We start from the raw sequence: 17,450 nt of genomic DNA, 5'->3' as shown, positions 1-17,450 counted from the left end.
TCCCGCTGGCTCAGCCCTTTTGCAATCGTTTGGCTGGCTCTGCCTGGATGGGGGTGGATAGTGAGGATGGGCAGAGCCAAGGGGTAAACGAGGGGACACGGCAGGGCAGGGGAGCCATTGGAGGGTAGGGAGGGCTACGGAGTTGAGGGCAGAGGGGTTGCCAAGGCCAGGCAGGAGGAGTGGAAGCTAGACCAGGGAGGTTAGGGTGCTCATCGAAAGACGTGGGGCCCACACTGGGATCGGAAGCTTTCTAGGTGTAAGGGAGAGTTGGTTATAGCGGGACCCTGGGCAGTCATTCTCCAGGGAGATCTGCATTTCCCCTGATTCACAGGAGAGCCACGGGGTGCTTTCCTGCCCATTGGCCTGTATTCAGGACCTGAGTCACCGAGTTGCCTAGAGTGTTGGCTGTCCTGTAGTGGCGGTTCCTGTGCCCGTACCCCATCCACTCCTACTGTTAGGACAGGGGTTAGCAAACACGCCCCTTTTATCCCGCTGTCTTCAATAGCAACTTTCCATCTCTTTGACTCAGTCTTACAGAATGTACCTCGGGGAGACCACAGCAAGTAGTCCCTTTCTTTTACCCAAGAGAAAACTAGAGCCCAGAGAGGGGAAGTGACTCATCAAGGGTGCATGCTTCTCTTTCCACAGTTTTTGCAGCCGCTCACCGAGTCACTTTTGCTCCTAAGAAGAGCAGGAGGACGCGTCCCTCAAAAGCTATGGACAGGGGCTTCCCTGGTGGCGCAGTGGTTAAGAATCTGCCTGCCAGTGCAGGGGACACGGGTTCGATCCCTGGTCTGGGAAGATCCCACATGTCACAAGCGACTAAGCTCGTGCGCCACAGCTCCTGAACCTGCGCTCTAGAGCCCATGAGCCACAACTACTGAGCCCGTGCGCCACAACTACTGAAGCCTGTGCTCCTAGAGCCCATGTTCCACAACAAGAGAAGCCCACACACCGCACCAGAGTAGCTCCCGCTCGCCGCAACTATAGAAAGCCCGCGGGCAGCAACGAAGACCCAATGCAGCCAAAAAGTAAATACAACTTAAAAAATTAAAAAAAAAAAAAGCTGTGGACAAAGTACAGTAGTTTTGGAAGCGAGGAGAGGGTTGTATCTAAGGCTGCCAGCAGCCCGAGTAGGCAGCCCTGACCCGGGAAAGGATTATGGAAGTGGAGCAGGTCCTGGGGCAGGGGCAGGCCCAGCAATCCAAGTCCCGGGGCGGGCAGAGGGCACAGGGTGTAGCAGAGGCGGGACTTCGAGTGACAGGAACCTCAACTATGTGGTGACTCAGGCCCTGGGCAGCCTAGGCCCTTCCTTCCCTGCTCAGCCTGCTTCTCCTTAAACTAGACTTGAGAAGTATGGGCACAGGAGGGAGAGAAACCCTGGGCTGGTCTTCCCTTCCCTGGGGAACTGAGGGAAAAGCAGAGGAATTTGGAAAGGACGGCAGAAAGGCAGATCCCAAAAAAGGAGAGAGGAGGCTGGTGTTCCCCTCTCCCAGCCCCTCCCTCCCTGCTGCCCGCTCCCTGCTGCCCGCTCCCTGCTGCGGAGGGGAGCTGCCTGGGGCGTTGGCTGCTCTGTCCATTCCAGCTCCCTCCCTCGGCTCCTGTTTACAAGTCCATCCGCCCAGTCCCTGGCTCAGCTCTGGGCTCTTTTTTTCTCTCTCTCCCTCCCTCCCTGTACAGCCTCATTCAGTCCTGTTTTGCCACTTCTTTTCCTTAATCTTGGGTCTCCATTTCCCATTATCTTTCTGCTCCCCCAGCATCCCGGCACCCACAGCTCAGGTGCCTCTCGGCCATCTCTCTCTGCCGCTGGGGACCCAGCTGTCTTGATGTGGCCGCCTGCCCCACTCTCCCTGCTCACATCTGTTCCCCGTCTCTTGCCTAGACAGCCTTTCTTTGCCTTCTTACATCCCAGAGTCTCTACTCAGGGCCCTGTGTCTCATCTCTCGTTCTCTAATCAGCTTTCACTTGGGTTCTGCTTGGGCCTGAAGATTTCAGTTAGGACTGAGTGTAATGGGAGGGTTTCCGGTATCCTAGCTGTCTGATCTGCGTAATTCAGGAACTCCTTATTTGAAGCCTGAGGTTTAACACAGGCTGGGATTTGAATTGAGCTGGAGAAGGATGGTTTGACTTGGCTTCCTGTTTTGGGTTTGGGTTAGGAGTTTGGGGTTTGAGAATTGCTTAGAAAATAATGTTTGGGTCCCAGAATCGCCCAATAATTTTGCTGTTCCACTAGGGAAGATGATAGATTAGAATCAATGACAGTGAATGGAGAAGGACCTGGTGCTTGGCAGGGATGCTCACCTCTGGGCTGGTGTGGGTATGGGGTAGAGGTGGGGTCTGGGAGATCCCAGATGGCTCGAAGAAGGGGTAACAGTAATTTCTGTGCTTCTAAGGCTGACATGCCAAAGGGCCCTCATCTGGGGAAAAAGTCTGCTTTCAAAGAGACTGCAAGCAGACTGCACACTTCGCTTCCTTTCTGGGATCAGAATTTAAAAGCCATGATGACTCTTTGAGCAGTTGGCTTCTTTTCTTCCTCGTAACTCACTGATTTCAGAGAAGGGGACTGTGGAGAGAAGGGAGGGGAAGGGGAATCCCCTGGCATGGGGCCTGCCCACGGAGCTCCCCTTTGTGGTTGCTATGGAAACAGGCATAATAAGAACAAAACAGAGGCACGTTGCCTGGCAACAAAGGAGCCCAGGGTTCATCACACACATACTACATACATATCAGGGAACCCCCAGGGAGGGCGTGACACTTCTGGGGAAGCTAGGGTATCCCAGTGATGAGGAGTCCTAGAGCTTACCTAGCTTTTCCAGTGAGTCTGGAGGACTGGTGTGGGATGCTTCTGAAGGATGATGTAGTGGCAGGGGAGGGCTCACGTCCTCTCAGATCCCTGGGTAGCCCTTATTTTGACAGGAAAGTCTGAAGCAAAGGTTTTCTTTGCGATGTTGGAGCCAACTGAGGGGACTCATAACTAAAAAATAGTGTGTCTGTGTGGGGGGAAGTAAGGTAGGGGTGTAAAAGATATGTAAGAAAAGATAATGTCCAGTTTTTCCAAAGCATAGGACTCAGAGTACAAGGTAAGGTGGCATCAGAGGATAGATCCTTCTGGACTGAGCGCCTTGAGGGCAGGGATTCCATCTTGCCAAGTACTCCATTACCTGCACAAGCACCACCAGCACCACCACCCCCAGCGGCCCCTGACCCAGTGCTGGACACAGTGAATGTTTGTGCAGCTGCATGAAAGACCTACACGTGGGGGAAGTGCTCCCTGAGGCTGAGAGCAAGGGGAAGCTGACTTCCCCTCATGGGAATCATGGGGTACAGGATGCTGTTGTATAAAGAACAAGGGCTTTGGGGCCATTTATACCTGTAGTTCATCCACTCATTCACACATTTAACCAAGTGTTCTGGAGTGATTGCTTGGTGCCAACTACTGCTCTAGGCGTGGCGTATACAGCTGAGAACAAAGAATTCCTGCCCTCGTGGAGCTTAGATGCTGGCGGGAGCTTTGACTCCTGTTTCTGAGGGTTGTGTGATTTTAGGTAAATCACTGCCCCTCTCTGAGACCCTTTCCTTCCTGCATGTGAGGATTAAACGAGCTGACACGTCAAGTGCCTGCAGCAGTGTCGGGCACAATCCCCACTGAGGTAGCTTCGGGGAGGGAAAGCTGGGGGCTACAGCAGTGGGCGGAAGGAACAGGGTCGGCAGAAATTTCTAAAAGTGTGTGTCTCCAGTTGCACCATTGCCACCTGTTGAAGATACTCCCTTCGCCTGGGCTGAGGAGGCTGACCTAGGAAACCCCAGCTTTGGTCTGGCAGGCACGATCATGGCTTTTTAGAGGGCAGGGTCTAGGTTACCGCTTATCTACCCTCCTAGCCTAGAATGCGGCAGGAGCCAGTCCCCAGGACCACCTCCCAGCAGGTATCCTGACCCTCCTACCGCTGAATGAAGTACCTGGACAGTAATCCCTGCTCTGCGGCTGCTCCCCGACCATCCTCTCCGCCTTTTTCTCTGTTGACCAAGAGGGTGGCCGGGACAAACAATGGAGCAGATAAGTTGGCTCTGAGCCCAGGACACTAGCCTCTGCTCTTTCACTCCTGGGGGGCTGATGGCGCCCAAGCTGAGGTGAGGGGACAATATCCACACCGTTCCCCACTCTTCCTTTCCTGCTCCAGCCACCTCCCTCCAAAATCCCATGGCCATCTTTCCAGAGCTATCTTTCTGAAAAACCTACCTGCAAATCAGCTCCCGTCTTAATATGCACTGGAAACCCTTGTACTTTCAAGGAGCCAAATGATTCATTTTGTAAAGTTAAAATCCTTCGGTAAACTGTTAACAGTGATTACTTCTGGGGAGAGGGACTGGGTGGGGGGGGAGATGTCTACTTTTTTTTTTTTTTTTTTTTTTTTGCGGTACGCAGGCCTCTCACTGTTGTGGCCTCTCCCGTTGCGGAGCACAGGCTCCGGACGCGCAGGCTCAGCGGCCATGGCTCACGGGCCCAGCCGCTCCGCGGCATGTGGGATCTTCCCGGACCGGGGCACGAACCCGTTTCCCCTGCATCGGCAGGCGGACTCTCAACCACTGCGCCACCAGGGAAGCCCGAGATGTCTACTTTTCATTGTTCTACTTTTCTGTACTGACATTCTTCACCCTATGGAGGTATTGATTTTGTTTCAGAAACAGCAACAAGGATTATCTGACTTGTAGGATCACAGGCCACTTTGTCTGTATTCTTGGTTCATATTTAAAAACTGAGTAAATGTTATTTAAAATGAGATAAATTTTAAAAAGCCATTGGTATAGGAAATAATTAGCTCTTGGTCTCTATTTTTATTTTTTAAAGCATCCCAAAGTTGAAAAGTTTAGATTTTTTCTTTAAATAAAGTAGGTGCTGGGAAAGGGGTGCAGACCACAATGGAGGTGGAGGTGATTCTTCAGAAAGTCTGCGTTTCTGATTTTGTGTTTGTGATATGGGTGGTGGAACCGACTCTGCTGCGGGTTTGAGTCACTGTGTGTGTGTGTGTGTGTGTGTGTGTGAGAGAGAGAGAGAGAGAGAGAGAGAGAGAGAGAGAGAGAGAGAGAGAATGAGAGAATGCTGGTGCCCAAGTCTGCGCTTTGACTATGTGTCTCTGCATGTCTATGCTTGTCTGAATGTCTACACATGTGTCTCCACCTTTCTGTGTTCATTATCTGAGTGTCTGCCTGTCTGTGGCTCCTTTGGCTATCTCTTCCCTCCCCCATGCCTGTACCCTGTGCTGGTAACTGGACCTGGGACACAGCCCCCAGGGCTGGCAGCAGAGTTGGCTGCTGGGTATTTTTAGCCTGTAAACATGCTTGCCATTTCAGAGGACAGGGCCGCTGGTCTCAGCCCCAGCCCACTCATGATCATACAGCGAGGAGGGCGCTCCCTGCCGGGGCTAGGTCTTCTCAGGTCCCCAGCCTGGGGTCTCCCTTCTGCACGCAGCATTCCAGAAGGAAGGAAAACTGGCTTCGCGTGGGTAGTGGGTGGCCATCCAGGAAGGAGGATAAGAGAACTCACGGGGTAGAAGCGAATGAGGGTGTAGCCAGAAGGCCCCTGCACCCCGTCATTAAGCGTTTAATAAAATCTCCGTGTAGTTAGAAGTGCCTGTGGGAAATGGCTTAAATTTGGAAACTCTGCGTCCGGCCAGTGGGGTGGTGGAGGGAGGGGGTCGGAGAAGAAATAGGTAGGAAGAGAAAAGCGGGGGTCAGGGAGGTAGACAGCGGGCTCTGCTCCTCCAAGCGGTGCAGGCCTGACTCCGGTGTCGCTGCAGCGGCCGGAGCAGCACGGTGGCACGGGGGGCACTGGTGACCCTGACTCCAGCAGGTGGGGCGAGCGTCTCCAGGCTGGTTCTGTGGGGGGAGGGCCCCCAGAAAGAGGGAAGGTGAGAAATGCGCGCGGCTGCGTGGAGCCTGGGAACCGAGTGAGGAGCCTGGGGCCGAGGATTTGAAGGGTAGCTGCCCGTGTTGAGAGAAAACTCAAAGGTCCGCGTCAGGCTGGCGGTCGCGGCTGAATCACCCAAGTCCCCCAGCCGCAGCCTGAACCCCTTGGTCCTTCCTGAAAAATGGGCTGATTCTCAGTTCCAGCTGTGAGGATGAACCTCAGGGAGCTTCGAGGAGTTTCTTGCCGAAGAAGCCACATAGCGCATCCTTTGGGGGTAGATCCAGGCCCGGGCCAGGACGGGGGGCAGTGGATGCGGGGAGGGGAAGGCAGCACCTCGGACGTGCGGCGTCCCCGGGTCCCCGCGGCCCCCAGTGCCCTCCCAACAGCGCGTTCCCTGGTGCCTTCAGGGTTGGCCCCGCTCACCAGTCCCAGCCCCGCTTCGGCCTCGCCCGGCCCCGCCCTCTCCCCACCGCTCAGGGCAGACCCGCCCGCCCGCCCCAGCCGGAGTTACAAGAGCCGCCTCCGCGCACGGGGGCCGGGCCACTCGGAGCAGCTCCGCCGCGGGGACTGCACCGCCCGCCCTGCCGGACCCGCCCCGACCGGGGCTCGCCGCCCGCAGCAGCCGCAGCACCGCGACCTCGGGCCCTGCGCTGGCTATGGCTGTGCCCTGGGGCTGAGCGCGCAGGTAGGGGCGCCGGGCGCACCTCGGCGCAATCGGGGAACGGGACTCCGGGAACGCGCGAGGGGAGGTGGGTGGCAGGGCTTGGGCGAGGCGCCTTGGGCGGGTGTCACTGGGAAGATTCAGTTCGGCGCAAGGTGGGCAGCCCCGGGCCGCACGGGGAGGCGACGCGTCGCGTCCTGGGAGCCGAGCTCTGCCTCCGGAGTTGGGGCGCTGGTAGGGGCGCAAGTTGGGCAAAGTTGGAAAATCGCTCCGAGACGCGGTTTGCTCCAGTCTGTCTTTCTCTCGAGGGCTGGCTGTGGTCCCTGCTGCACGGCCGGGCGCCCGTTCTTGGCCTGGTGGCCCCTGTCCCACCCCCTCCTTCTCCGTGGGGCGGTGGCTGAGCGCGCTGCTTCGTTCCTATTCCATGTTTACTGGAGAAGTTTCCGAGATCGCGGCGCGGCCCCTCGGCCCCGCCCGGCGCCCCAGCGGCCCCGCGCCGCGCACCCCCTCCGCCGTCCCTCCCCGCGCCCCACACCTCCGCCCCTGACTTCGCGTCCCGGGTCCTCCCGGCCCCACCCAGTTCTGCACCACCAGCCTCTCCTTTTCTTGCTCCGAGCGGCCCCTCAGCCTCCCTCCAGCTGCCCCGCCCTAGTCTTGCCCCTCTGTGTTCCCAGCTCCAGAAAACTCCCTTCTTCCGCTGGGGTCGCTGAGCCCAGGAGTTTGCAGCTCGCCCGGCAGCGGGACGGGTGGGAGTGGGGGTGGGGGACATAATTGGAGAGATGCCTGCGCTGGGGTGGGCGGGGAGGGGGGCTGTGCCGCGGCATAGCCCTCGGGACCGCCCCTTCCCCTTCCGAAGCGGCGCTCTCTCCCCAACCCCACTCCCAAACCCGGCCGGGTGGGACGGCCCCCGCCCCAGCGCCTGGCTCGGCGCCAGCAGCCTGAGGAATGTGGTGGTTGGAGCCGGTGACTAATTCAAACCAGAACTCGGGGAGGAGTGGTGAGGGGCAAAGGGGAGGGCGGCGAAGGGGCTGGTTAGGGAGGCGGGGGCAGGAGCCCGGCTGGCGTGGGAGGAGGGCTCAGCTGCCCTCCCTGGCTGGAGCCCTCCTCTCCAGAGACGCGCTCCTGGAGAGGCGGCTGGGGGGCGAGGTCCTGCCGTGGAGTTGGAAAGGCACTGGGCTTAGGGTGTGTTCAGAGAACTGTGTTATGTAAGGCTTTCCCATGCAGGGAGAGGGTGTGCAGTGTGCGAGGGCCGGCCCTCCGCTGGCGGGCTCGGCGCCCCCTGCAGTGCCAGGGCCTTGGGAGGCGGGGGCGCAGCCCTTTGGCGTCTCTGGCCACGAGGGACACGTGGGGTCTGAGCAGGGCTGACTGTGCCCCATGCGTGGGAGGGGAGCCGAATGGGCAGATGGGGCATCTCACGGCACTAGCTGGGCCCCAGCACCACGTGGGGGCAGCTCTGGCGCCTCTGCACGTTGTGGCCACGGAGAATTGTGTGCCTCGTGTGTGTGCCTTTCACAGGGCGTGGCTGCCACCGAGGAGGAGGTGAGGTGCCCCCAGGGAGCCTGCCGCTGGGTGCCCTGCTCTGTGGAGTGGATTTGTGGAAAGGCAAAGTGGGATCTTCCCATGGCAGTGAGGTCCTTAGAGAATGACCTGGACTTTCGGGAGGAAAAGGGACCCAGATATTTACCTCTGGGTCCCCAGCACAGTGCTGGGCTGCCAATAATTGGTTTGGAAACAGTTTATTAGAATCCAGCCTCTGACTGCAGGGGTCGCATGCCCTGTGCACAGCCTAGCACACGATAGGGATTGGGTTGATTCTGTGGGACACAGTGGCGCATTGGAGGGTTGCGGTGACAGGTGACGGTGAGGGATTTCGGGGAAAGGAGGGAGAGACTGAAGATGCCTTGGAAGGCATTTTAGGGCCTCCTCGCCTGTAATGGGTCTAAATTCAGGGAGTAGATTCTGCTTTCATTCCGCCCCTCTTCCCCTGCCCCCCATGAGGGAAATCTGTGGGGCAGGGTGTGGCTCTCACTTCCTTTCCGAGGCTGAGCGGGGCAGCTGCCTTCACCTTGGCACCCAGGGGTGATGGGTTGGGCCAGCACTTGGTTGGTGTGTGTGCAGAGTGGGGAGTAGAAGGGAGCCCCAGGCTGAGGGGGTACCTCCTTGCTCTGAGCTGGGAACTGTGGGATGAGGTAGCAGGGAGAGGACCTGGGACCATGAGAGCTGGGCTAGCAGAAGTCAAAGGGTCTGGAGTATTGGCAATGCAGATTGGAGGGTGTCTGAGCCCCTCTTCAAAGCCCTGTCTTTAAAGGTTATATGCAGGGACGTTGTTCAGAGAACCAGGACACAGAGGGAGCCACAGAAGTCATTGGGGCTTAGAGCTGCAGCTGTGGGCCCACAGCAGTGAGTCAGGGGTCCTGGTTTGGGCAACTTCTTGCAGAGCTAACCTCACAGAGCTGAGAACTTGTACCAGCCAGACTTGGTTGAAGGGCATGCGTCTACAGGTCCAGGGCTCAAAGTGGGACCCAATAGAGTAAACCATGGGGGACTTGTGGAAGGAGAAAGCCAGGATCAGCCAAGGGCAGGGTATGGGCCGGGGGTCCCCAGGGTCACCCTAGTCCCAGGAAGGCCGTGGGTGGAGGTGCCCGGGCACTGCTGGGCTGGATTCTTAGGCTCCCTTGGAATTGGCTGGCTGGCCCTGGCAGAGCACGCCACCCAGAGCCTGAGGAGCTTGTTTGAGGGGTTGGGGCAAAGCTGTGGGAGTGGAGGAGTGTGTGGGGCTCTGGGGTGTGGCTGTCACCTTCCTCAGAACCTGGGAACCACTGGGGGACGGACAGAGAGGCAGACTGGGAGAGCTAGTCTGACTCCTGCTGGGAACTCTCCCATGCCGGCTCTGTCCTCCCCACCACACCTGGAAGCCCCAAGCTTCTCTCCCTGGAGCTGGGCTGATCAGGTACGTGTGCACACGAGGAAACGAGGTGGCCCCTGGAGAGCGGTGAGAATGGGATGTTTCAGCTGGTGGGTGTCTGGGGCCTTCTGTTCTCCCTCTGACCCCCATGGGCTTTATCCAGGCTCCTAGGGAGCTGCCATTTCCCTGGGCTGCGACCATCCCGCTGGGCTCCCAGGCCTTCCTGAGAACAAGCGGTTTCCTCCAGGCCTGGGCGAGCCCGAGGAGTGGTGAGGACCACGCTGGGGGGAGGGGGCACAGCGGGCTCAGCAGGAACGTGTGTTTTGATTGAGCCCCTCTTCCTCCCGGCTGGCCTCAGTCCACATCTGGGGGCCCTCTGGGCTGTTGTACTGGAGGTCTTGGGTCCGGGGTCCCTGTTTCACTGTGGCCTTGAGTCCCTGTGACCGCTGTGTCACAGCAGAGAGATATGTGTTATTACCTGTGAGAGGGTGTCTCTGGCTGTGCTCACTGGTCCTGGATGTGTCACCTCTGCTTGCGTCTGGGGTTTATAGAGCAGGGGACAACAGTGGGACTCTGTCCCAGTGGTGGAGGTTTCATGGGGGCTTCAGGGGCTGTAGGTAAGGGCTCAAGTAAGTTTCTCCATCCTGGACAGGTTCCAGGCCCTGGAGTTTGTGTCCAGAGGCCCCAGGGAGGGTGAGCACAGCCGTGGGAGTGAGGCTGCGCTGATCCAGGCTGAGCGAGGCGCCGCACAGGGCCGGTCAGGGAGGGGCATCCTGCCCGGTCCCCGGGGGCTGGAGCGGAGGTTCTAGGGAAGGGGAAGCGCCTGGTTTTGCGTCCTGGCCGGGCTGGGGGGGGTGGCTCTTTGGCAGCTGAGCCGAGTGGCCTGGCCCCGAGCCCCTGCACTAGCGTGACCCGACCTCTGGGCGGAGAGATCCGCCTTGGTCTTGTCCGCGGGCAGCTCCCAAACTGTAATCTACCCCCGGGGCGAGACCCGGTGAGACAGCGAGCTCTTCTTCACCCCTTGCCCCAGTCAGGAGGACCCCCCCATCCCCCAGCTGCTGTCTTAATCCCAGCCGTCCAGGGTCAAGGCCCACTCTTCCCTGGCGAGGTGGCCAGGTGTGGGGACTGCCCGCTGGAGAATGGAAGCTGTCCCCAGTCCCTGCCAGAAGGAGAGGGGAGTCCGTCTTGGTCAGGGGAGGAAGAAGGAATCTCTCTCCCTGTTGGAAGCTTGAACTTGGAGCGCTGGGGCTGCGGGAGTGGGAGGGGCCAGGGGACAGAGATGGAGAAAGGTGGCTGGGTGGAGCCCTGAAAGCGGCTGGCTGGCTGGAGTGGGGGTGGGGGGCTGCTCTGGAAGTCGAGGGGCAGGAAACTCTAGTGTGATGGTGAGGGGCCAGGCGAAGGGGCTGACGTGGAGGAGAGGGCTGGAGTGATGAGGCTGGAAAAACTTGCTCCAAGTGGGAAGTGTGGGCGGGACCAGCAGCCCCGGTAGCCAGGGAGGAGCTAGGCGGGCGCACGCGCTAGAGGGAGGCACGGAATCTGGGCACCAGGTTAACAGGCAGAGGCTCCCTCCATGATGCGCAGGGCCTGGGGCCGCGCAGACAGGTGTCTGTGGTGAGCTGGGGGAGGCAGGGGCTGTGGGCCTGCTCTGGGCTGTGAGGAGGGGGGACTGAGGAGTGTGTCTGCGTGCCCGGGTTGTGTGTGCTTCCCTGTGTGTCTTTCTTTGATTGTTTCTCCAGTGCCCATGTTGCCTGTGTCTTGCAACATGTTCGTCAAATTCTCCCTGATGATTCGCCCTCCCCAACACACATACCCCATTCAAGTTGAAAGTGCCCCCTGGGGGTGTGCCGTCCAGAATCAGCTGACCTCAGAGTTTTTGGTTCCAGCGTAGACTCTGAATGGAACGCGGTGCTACTCCAGTTAGAATGGGGCAGGTTGTTTTCCAGACCAGGGTCTGGCGGCTGCCTATGTGGAGGTCCCTTTGGAGGCTTCGGCGCTGGAAGAGAGGCGCCCCTGTATTCCTCCTTGTTCCTCTGGACCTGGGATTTCCCAGTGAGTGGAAATGTTTGCCTTGCCCTGCGGGTGCCCGTCTCTAGAGTGGGTCTGGTGCCTGCCAAGCCCAGAAGGGGATGATTCTCTTGGTCTTCACCGGCTGGGGTCCAGAGAGTCTGCAGGTGAGCTGGGTTCCGGGGGGCTCAGGATCTCTGGCTCCTGGGAACACAGCGTTGATGACTCAGAACCAAAAGGGCCCTCGGATCCTGGGCTCTGGGGTGCCTGGGACCCTGCCCATTCTGTGCTAGCTGTCCCCAAGCTGGGCCAGGACAAGGCTGGTGTGTGGGCAAGAAGCTGATGGCCACTCCCCCTTCCCCGTGTGCTGGTGCACCTTGACGGGCATCACTGCTTCCTGGGGTCTCTACCCGCGCCCCTACCCGAATCTCAGCCCCTCTCTTTCTGTGTGTTTCTGTCCCTCCGAGACATCCTCCTCCCACCACGTCTGCTCCCTCTGGATGAGCGTGGAGGCCTCTCCGCCTTCCTGTGGATGTGCCTCTCCAGCTCTCACTCTGCCCCCCTCCAGTATAGGTCTCTCGGTCTCTCCTTCCCGTGTATCTCCCTTGTGCATCTTTCTCTGTGGTTTCTCATCCTCTCTTGTGTGTTTATTTGTGCCTTTGTCGCTGTCCGTGGGTAGAGAGGCCTTGGAGTCAGAGAACCCCGGGCTTGTATTTCAACTCTGTCTCATACTCGGGCAAGTCATTTTACCTTGGGGCCTATTTCTGCACTCTAAAATCAGGATATTAATTCTTAATCACATAGGGTTGTTTGGGGAAGGAAGGGGACCCCTTGGTGTCTTGGGGCACCATAGGAGCTCTGCAAAGTTCTCTTTCTCTCCCCCTGGGGCGGGGCCGGGGGCGGGGCCGGGGTGGGGGTGGCGGTGGCGTTTTCTTTTAATGCGGAGCTTTCTCTGCCTTGTTACTGCCCGAGGAGTGTTCAGGAGCGTAGACGGCCTCTCCGGGCGTGTCTCTCTTTTCTCCGAATGTCTCAGCCCCTGGTCCTGGTTATAAGTGTTCACAGCTTTCCCGCTGGTGGGAGTCTGTGGCTCTGGTGTGAGTCACCTCATTGTTCTGAGCTTGGGGACTGCTTCCCCCTGGCCTGTGTGTACGGTGGTGGCTCGGTTTGCTCGTGTGCTGGGTGGAAGTTTCATTGCTGTCAGCGTCCTCCCCACCGTGGGTGGGTGTGCTTCCTTCTGCCTTGGAGTGTCACCTCCTGTGTCCCGCCTGTGCTGGGCATATGGACAAACTTCTGTCCCTCTGCTGGGTGTCTTGACTCCGGGGTTGGTGCGTGGAGGCCTTGAGGCCCGTGGGCCTGACTCTCGGGTGTGTGTGTGTATCAGTTCCTGTCATCTTGACGCTGACGCTGGCTGCGAGGTTGTCTTTGGCTGCTGCAGCAGTTAGGCTGGGTCCCCTCCCTGGCTGTTTTCATACTGGATCTTGGGCAGAAGGGGCTCTGTTTCCTGGGAGCAGTGGGAGAACATGTTCCTCTGGAGGTAACACCTGGCGGAGACCATCTTCCTGGGGCAAAGAGTCTGTTTCCTGGGCCTTGTCCCGGATTTGCCTGGGTGTTGCCCCCAGTCTGCAGAGGTGGCATGGGCAGAGCCCTGCTGCTCTGCACATCCTCCTTTGTGGTTTTGAACTGTCAGGGCAGCTTCGCTCTTCTCTAGCCGCTTCTGGCCTGAATTACACTCTGTCCCTGCAGCCTCAGTTGCGTGTCCTCTCTACCTTGAAGCTGGAGTGGCCTCACCAAATCACTCCTTTTTTGCCCTCCAGGCAGCCCCGTGTCTTAGAGGGTCTCCAGTCCAGCCCATCCCATCACGAAGGTTACTGTGAGCCAGTGTCGGGTGGACTGCGGGCAGGGAGCTAGCAGTCCTGGGTTCTAGGCCCCCAACACTCCGCCATTCTCAGGGCTCTGGACCTCACTATCCCCATCTGTAAATAGCAGGTGGTGCTGTCCCACAGGACTTTGCAGCGGTAGAAATGTCCTGTACTTGCGCTTCTAATGTGGTAGCCCTGCGTGGCTGTTGAGCTCTTGAAGTGCGGCTGCTATAACCAATGGACTAAATGTTTAAGTTAAATTAACTTACATTTAAATAGCCACATGTGGCCTAAGGTTTCTTCCAGTCCGAGGGCTTATGCCACTTGACTGAATGTGTGGAATTCCCCAAAGCTCCAGAGACCCTGCTTTGGGCAGCAGCAAGGTGGAGCCCCAGCCCCCCGGGTAGCTGGCTTCACCTGACTTGTGCGGGAGGAGAAGGAAGGCCCATCTGGGCTCGGTACAGGCCCCAGGGGTGGGCGAGATGGAGGGCTGGGACCCAGGTGCAGAAAATAGGCCCTTGCCACCGTGGCCTCGAATCTCCTATCTGCACCCCCGTGCCTGGCCAGGTCAGATGAAAGAGGAGGGGAGTCTTTCCCGGCTGTGCCAGGAGGTGAGGCCTGAGCCAGAGCAGGCGTGGTGGTTGGCAGCCCTGCCTGGCCGGGAAGCCAGCGGATGCCCTGCCAGGGCCAACCTGCAGCCTTGGGTCCAGCGCCTCCTCTTCTCACGGACTGTGGCCCTTTCTCTGCTCACCATGGCCTCCTCGCTAGCCCCAGGGGTTGAGGCATGTGGTACATCCCTCCTGAGCCTCCCAGCTGTGCTTCCCTGGACTCCGGGCCTGGGGCTCTGTGCCGAGCAGCTGGCAGGGAAGCCCCCTGCCTCTCACCGGCCCCAGCCCCTCTGGCCCCCGGGGGTCTGGCCCGTGAAGCACTTGGTCGATCGGGTTTTAGGCGTGACCCTTGGCGTGTCTGGAGCTACTGCGGCCGCAGTGACTCACTGGGGAAGGAGGGAAGGTGGGGCTGAGACGTGGGCGAGGGTGAGCTGTCTGGCTTGCTGCCCCATCGCCGCCTGCTGGCTCAGCACCAGATGCTGGGCTGAAAAAAGGGGCCCTGCTCAAGGAGGAAGAGGGGCGTGCCAGTGCAGGCGGTGGCTTCGGGGATCTGAGAAGCCCTCGGGTGGAAGCCCTTTCCTTCCCTGCCCTGCCTGACTCCTTGTCTGCAGGGCTGGCTTCTCAGTGCTGGACGCCGGGGGAAGGCACCATTTAAGCTCCAGCTTGCTGTTTCACTATGGGTAGGGTCAGCGGGACTTCCGGTAGGAAGGAAGGAGGTGAGTTCCTCAGCTCACACCTGTGCCAACTGGCTGCCGCTGGCCTCCTAGCCGGCACCTGTGCTGACGTAACTACCGCGTGAGCGAGTGCAGGTGGTTGGCGAACCGGGTGTCTGTGGCTGTTTTCTCCGGTGTTGTGATCTGCCTGACACTGGAAGTCCTCAGTGCCTATGAATTTCCATGAATCCCGTCCTCAGAGGCAAACTCAGCACCTTCAAGACTCCATTTAGATTTCATTCCCCCAGAAGGCTCCCAAGCCTTCCGGAACATTCAGAGGCGAAATTGGTCATGCCCAGAGCACCTTGCTCATAACTTATATCCGGGACAGAAGCTAAGTCTTTTAACGCTCCATAGCTGGCACGTGGAGTGCATTCAGTAAACGTTTGGAGGACGCATGAGTGAAGTTAGGTGATAGCCTGATGCAGTGTAGAGTTCAGTGCTGGGCTGAGCTGTGTCTGTCCCTTGCTAGACTTCTCGGCAGTGTCCTGTACAATGTTGGACATACAGGAGACGATCAGTATGCATGTATTTATTGATTGGTTGGCTAATTTCTGGGTGTCAGCAGATTTAGGGAGGAGCTTTGGGCGAGGTTCTCCACGATTTATAGCACCCCCCGCACGGTTTCACAGGCGTACTTCTGGGTGTCTGGAGGCTGGAGGCCTGCCTGGTGTCTTCCCCGGCGCCTCTGCAGCCGACAGTTCCTCCCGTGGCTGGAGGGTGTCTTTGCTCCCTCAGTGCCCGCACCTATGGGGGCCTGGTTTCAGGGCCCAGCAGGTGTAGCCAGATGGGCCCTGACTCACCACGTCCTTGAGGCAGCACAGCTGGACCGCAGCCTCTTGGGCTTGGGCCGGTGCTGGGGGGCCTGGGGCTTCCATTGTTTGGCCTCTGCCTGTGGTAGGGCTCCTGGAGCTCCCAGCTGGCGAGCGTCCCCCTGGTTCTGAGGCTGGGGTTAGGGTGACCCGGAGTCACTCACTGTCGGCCACTGGCAGAGGGAGGGCACCACCAGCCAGCCCTGCTTGCAGGTTGCCAGTGGCCCCCAGTGCCGGAGAGTCTGAGGAGGGGTCTCGCACAGGTTAGAGCTGCAGGCCTGATATGGCATCGGAGGAAGAGTTACAGGCTCAGAGCCCGATCGTAGCTGCTCTCTCACGGTGCACCCCCGGCCGGCTGGCCTCTCCGAATCTCGGTTTCCCCACCTGCACTATGGGGGCTGAAGCTGTTACAAGGGACCTAATGAGAATGGGGTTGTTGGGAGGCTCCGATGGGCCAGAGCTTTTCTCACATGCTTTCTCTTGCTCCTTCAGTCCTCATGGGAATCCTTTATCGTCTCCATTTTCTCAGATGAGGAAATGGAAGTTCAGAGAAGTTAAGTGACTTGGCCCGGGTCACACAGCCGGGAAGATGCAGAGCCAGGATTTGAATCTGAGTCTGGCCTCTTCCAAACCCCCTTCCTGTGATCCCAGGCTGCAGAGTCTTGTGTGAATGGAGCTGATGACAGTAGCGGGGTTGGGGATTTGGTTTGGCCCGGGGGGGTGGGCAAAACGACCGGCCGTCTCTTGCACAGCAGCTGGTCGGGGTTTCGACAAGCCGAGTGCTGAGTGTGAGCCCGAATGTGACCTTCTCCCTAGGCTGTGTGACCGAGATTCCCAAGAGAGAGACACTCCGAGAAGAGGAGAGGAAGGAGGGGCGGGCTTCTGGCAAGGCATCCGCTCCTGAACCAAGTCCTGCCAAGGTCAGTAGGAGGGAGGGTGACGAGGGCGGTGGAGGTGAGAGGATGGGGAGGGCAGAGACCTGGGAGGCACGTGCTATCGGGAGGCAGGGCCGGGGGGGACAGGACGAGGGGCCGGTTGCCTCCGCTGCGGCTGTGTCCACCGTCCACCTTGGGAGCCCGCCCACAGTGGAGGCAGGCACCTCGGAGACAGTGCCCCACGCCCAGGGGGATCCCTGGCTTCCCCATCCCCTCATGCCCCCACTGCCCCGTTTCCTTACCTCATCCAGATGGAGAAGGAGGAAGAGACGACCCGGGAGCTGCTGCTGCCCAACTGGCAGGGCAGCGGCTCCCACGGGCTGACCATCACCCAGAGGGACGATGGCGTCTTTGTGCAGGAGGTGATGCAGAACTCCCCTGCGGCCCGCACTGGGGTGGTCAAGGAGGGTGAGTTACCTCGGGGTTTGGGCTGCTGCTGGGGCGGGGAGGGGGAGGGTGCTGGAGGGAAAGGCAGGGGCAGCACAAGTGGGTGGGTGGTTGTGGAGGGCTGGGTCCCAGTGGCATCAGGATGGCCGGTACCTAAGCCCTGCCCTCCCCTGCCCGCTCTCTATCCCTGGTTCTCTCACAGTCCTCGCGGGAGGTGGTCCTGAGGACTGGTGGACGCGCCGTCCTCTGTTCCGACTCCTCCACCCATGAGCTCTGCCACTTTGGGCAAATTAGGTGGCCTCTCTGCCTCAGTTTCCTCATCTCTACAATGGGTGTTACCACACCTGCACGTCAGTCTGAGGGCCCGGCACAGAGTGGTTGTGTGTTGTTTCCCCGAGACCCTGGGTGGTCTTACCCGCTTCCCGCTCCTCCCTGCTCAGGGGACCAGATCGTGGGTGCTACCATCTACTTTGACAACCTGCAGTCCGGAGAGGTGGCCCAGCTGCTGAGCACCATGGGGCACCACGCCGTGGGCCTGAAGCTGCATCGCAAGGGGGACCGTTCCCCTGAGCCCGGCCAGACCCGGACCTACGATGTCTTCAGCTCCCACAGCCCTGACGTGGTTCTGGTGAGTGCCTGGCCGGCTGGCCGTGCCCTTAGC

The 17,450-nt window shown here is 59.2% G+C and overlaps 1 protein-coding gene across 7 annotated transcripts in view; it reads left to right on the top strand.

Annotated features, from left to right (window-relative positions):
* AHNAK (AHNAK nucleoprotein) overlaps positions 1 to 17,450 on the top strand; it is a 93,870-nt gene that overhangs the window by 3,670 nt on the left and 72,750 nt on the right. For 5 of the 7 annotated variants that reach the window (XM_033860826.2, XM_073809071.1, XM_073809070.1 and 2 more), the window contains exons 1-4: positions 6,433 to 6,590; positions 16,284 to 16,387; positions 16,654 to 16,810; positions 17,230 to 17,417. In XM_033860826.2, the coding sequence (XP_033716717.1) occupies positions 16,654 to 16,810; positions 17,230 to 17,417 (345 nt within the window). In that variant the 5' untranslated portion in view covers positions 6,433 to 6,590; positions 16,284 to 16,387. Of the gene's footprint in view, positions 1 to 6,432; positions 6,591 to 9,369; positions 9,517 to 16,283; positions 16,388 to 16,653; positions 16,811 to 17,229; positions 17,418 to 17,450 lie in introns of those variants that run through there. The other 2 variants (XM_033860824.2, XM_073809069.1) reach the window with 2 other exon arrangements.

Source organism: Tursiops truncatus, chromosome 8, assembly GCF_011762595.2.
Source record: "Tursiops truncatus isolate mTurTru1 chromosome 8, mTurTru1.mat.Y, whole genome shotgun sequence".
Classification (NCBI taxonomy): domain Eukaryota; kingdom Metazoa; phylum Chordata; class Mammalia; order Artiodactyla; family Delphinidae; genus Tursiops; species Tursiops truncatus.
The sequence above is the reverse complement of the archived record's forward strand: the minus strand, read 5'-3'. Positions and strand labels throughout refer to the sequence as shown.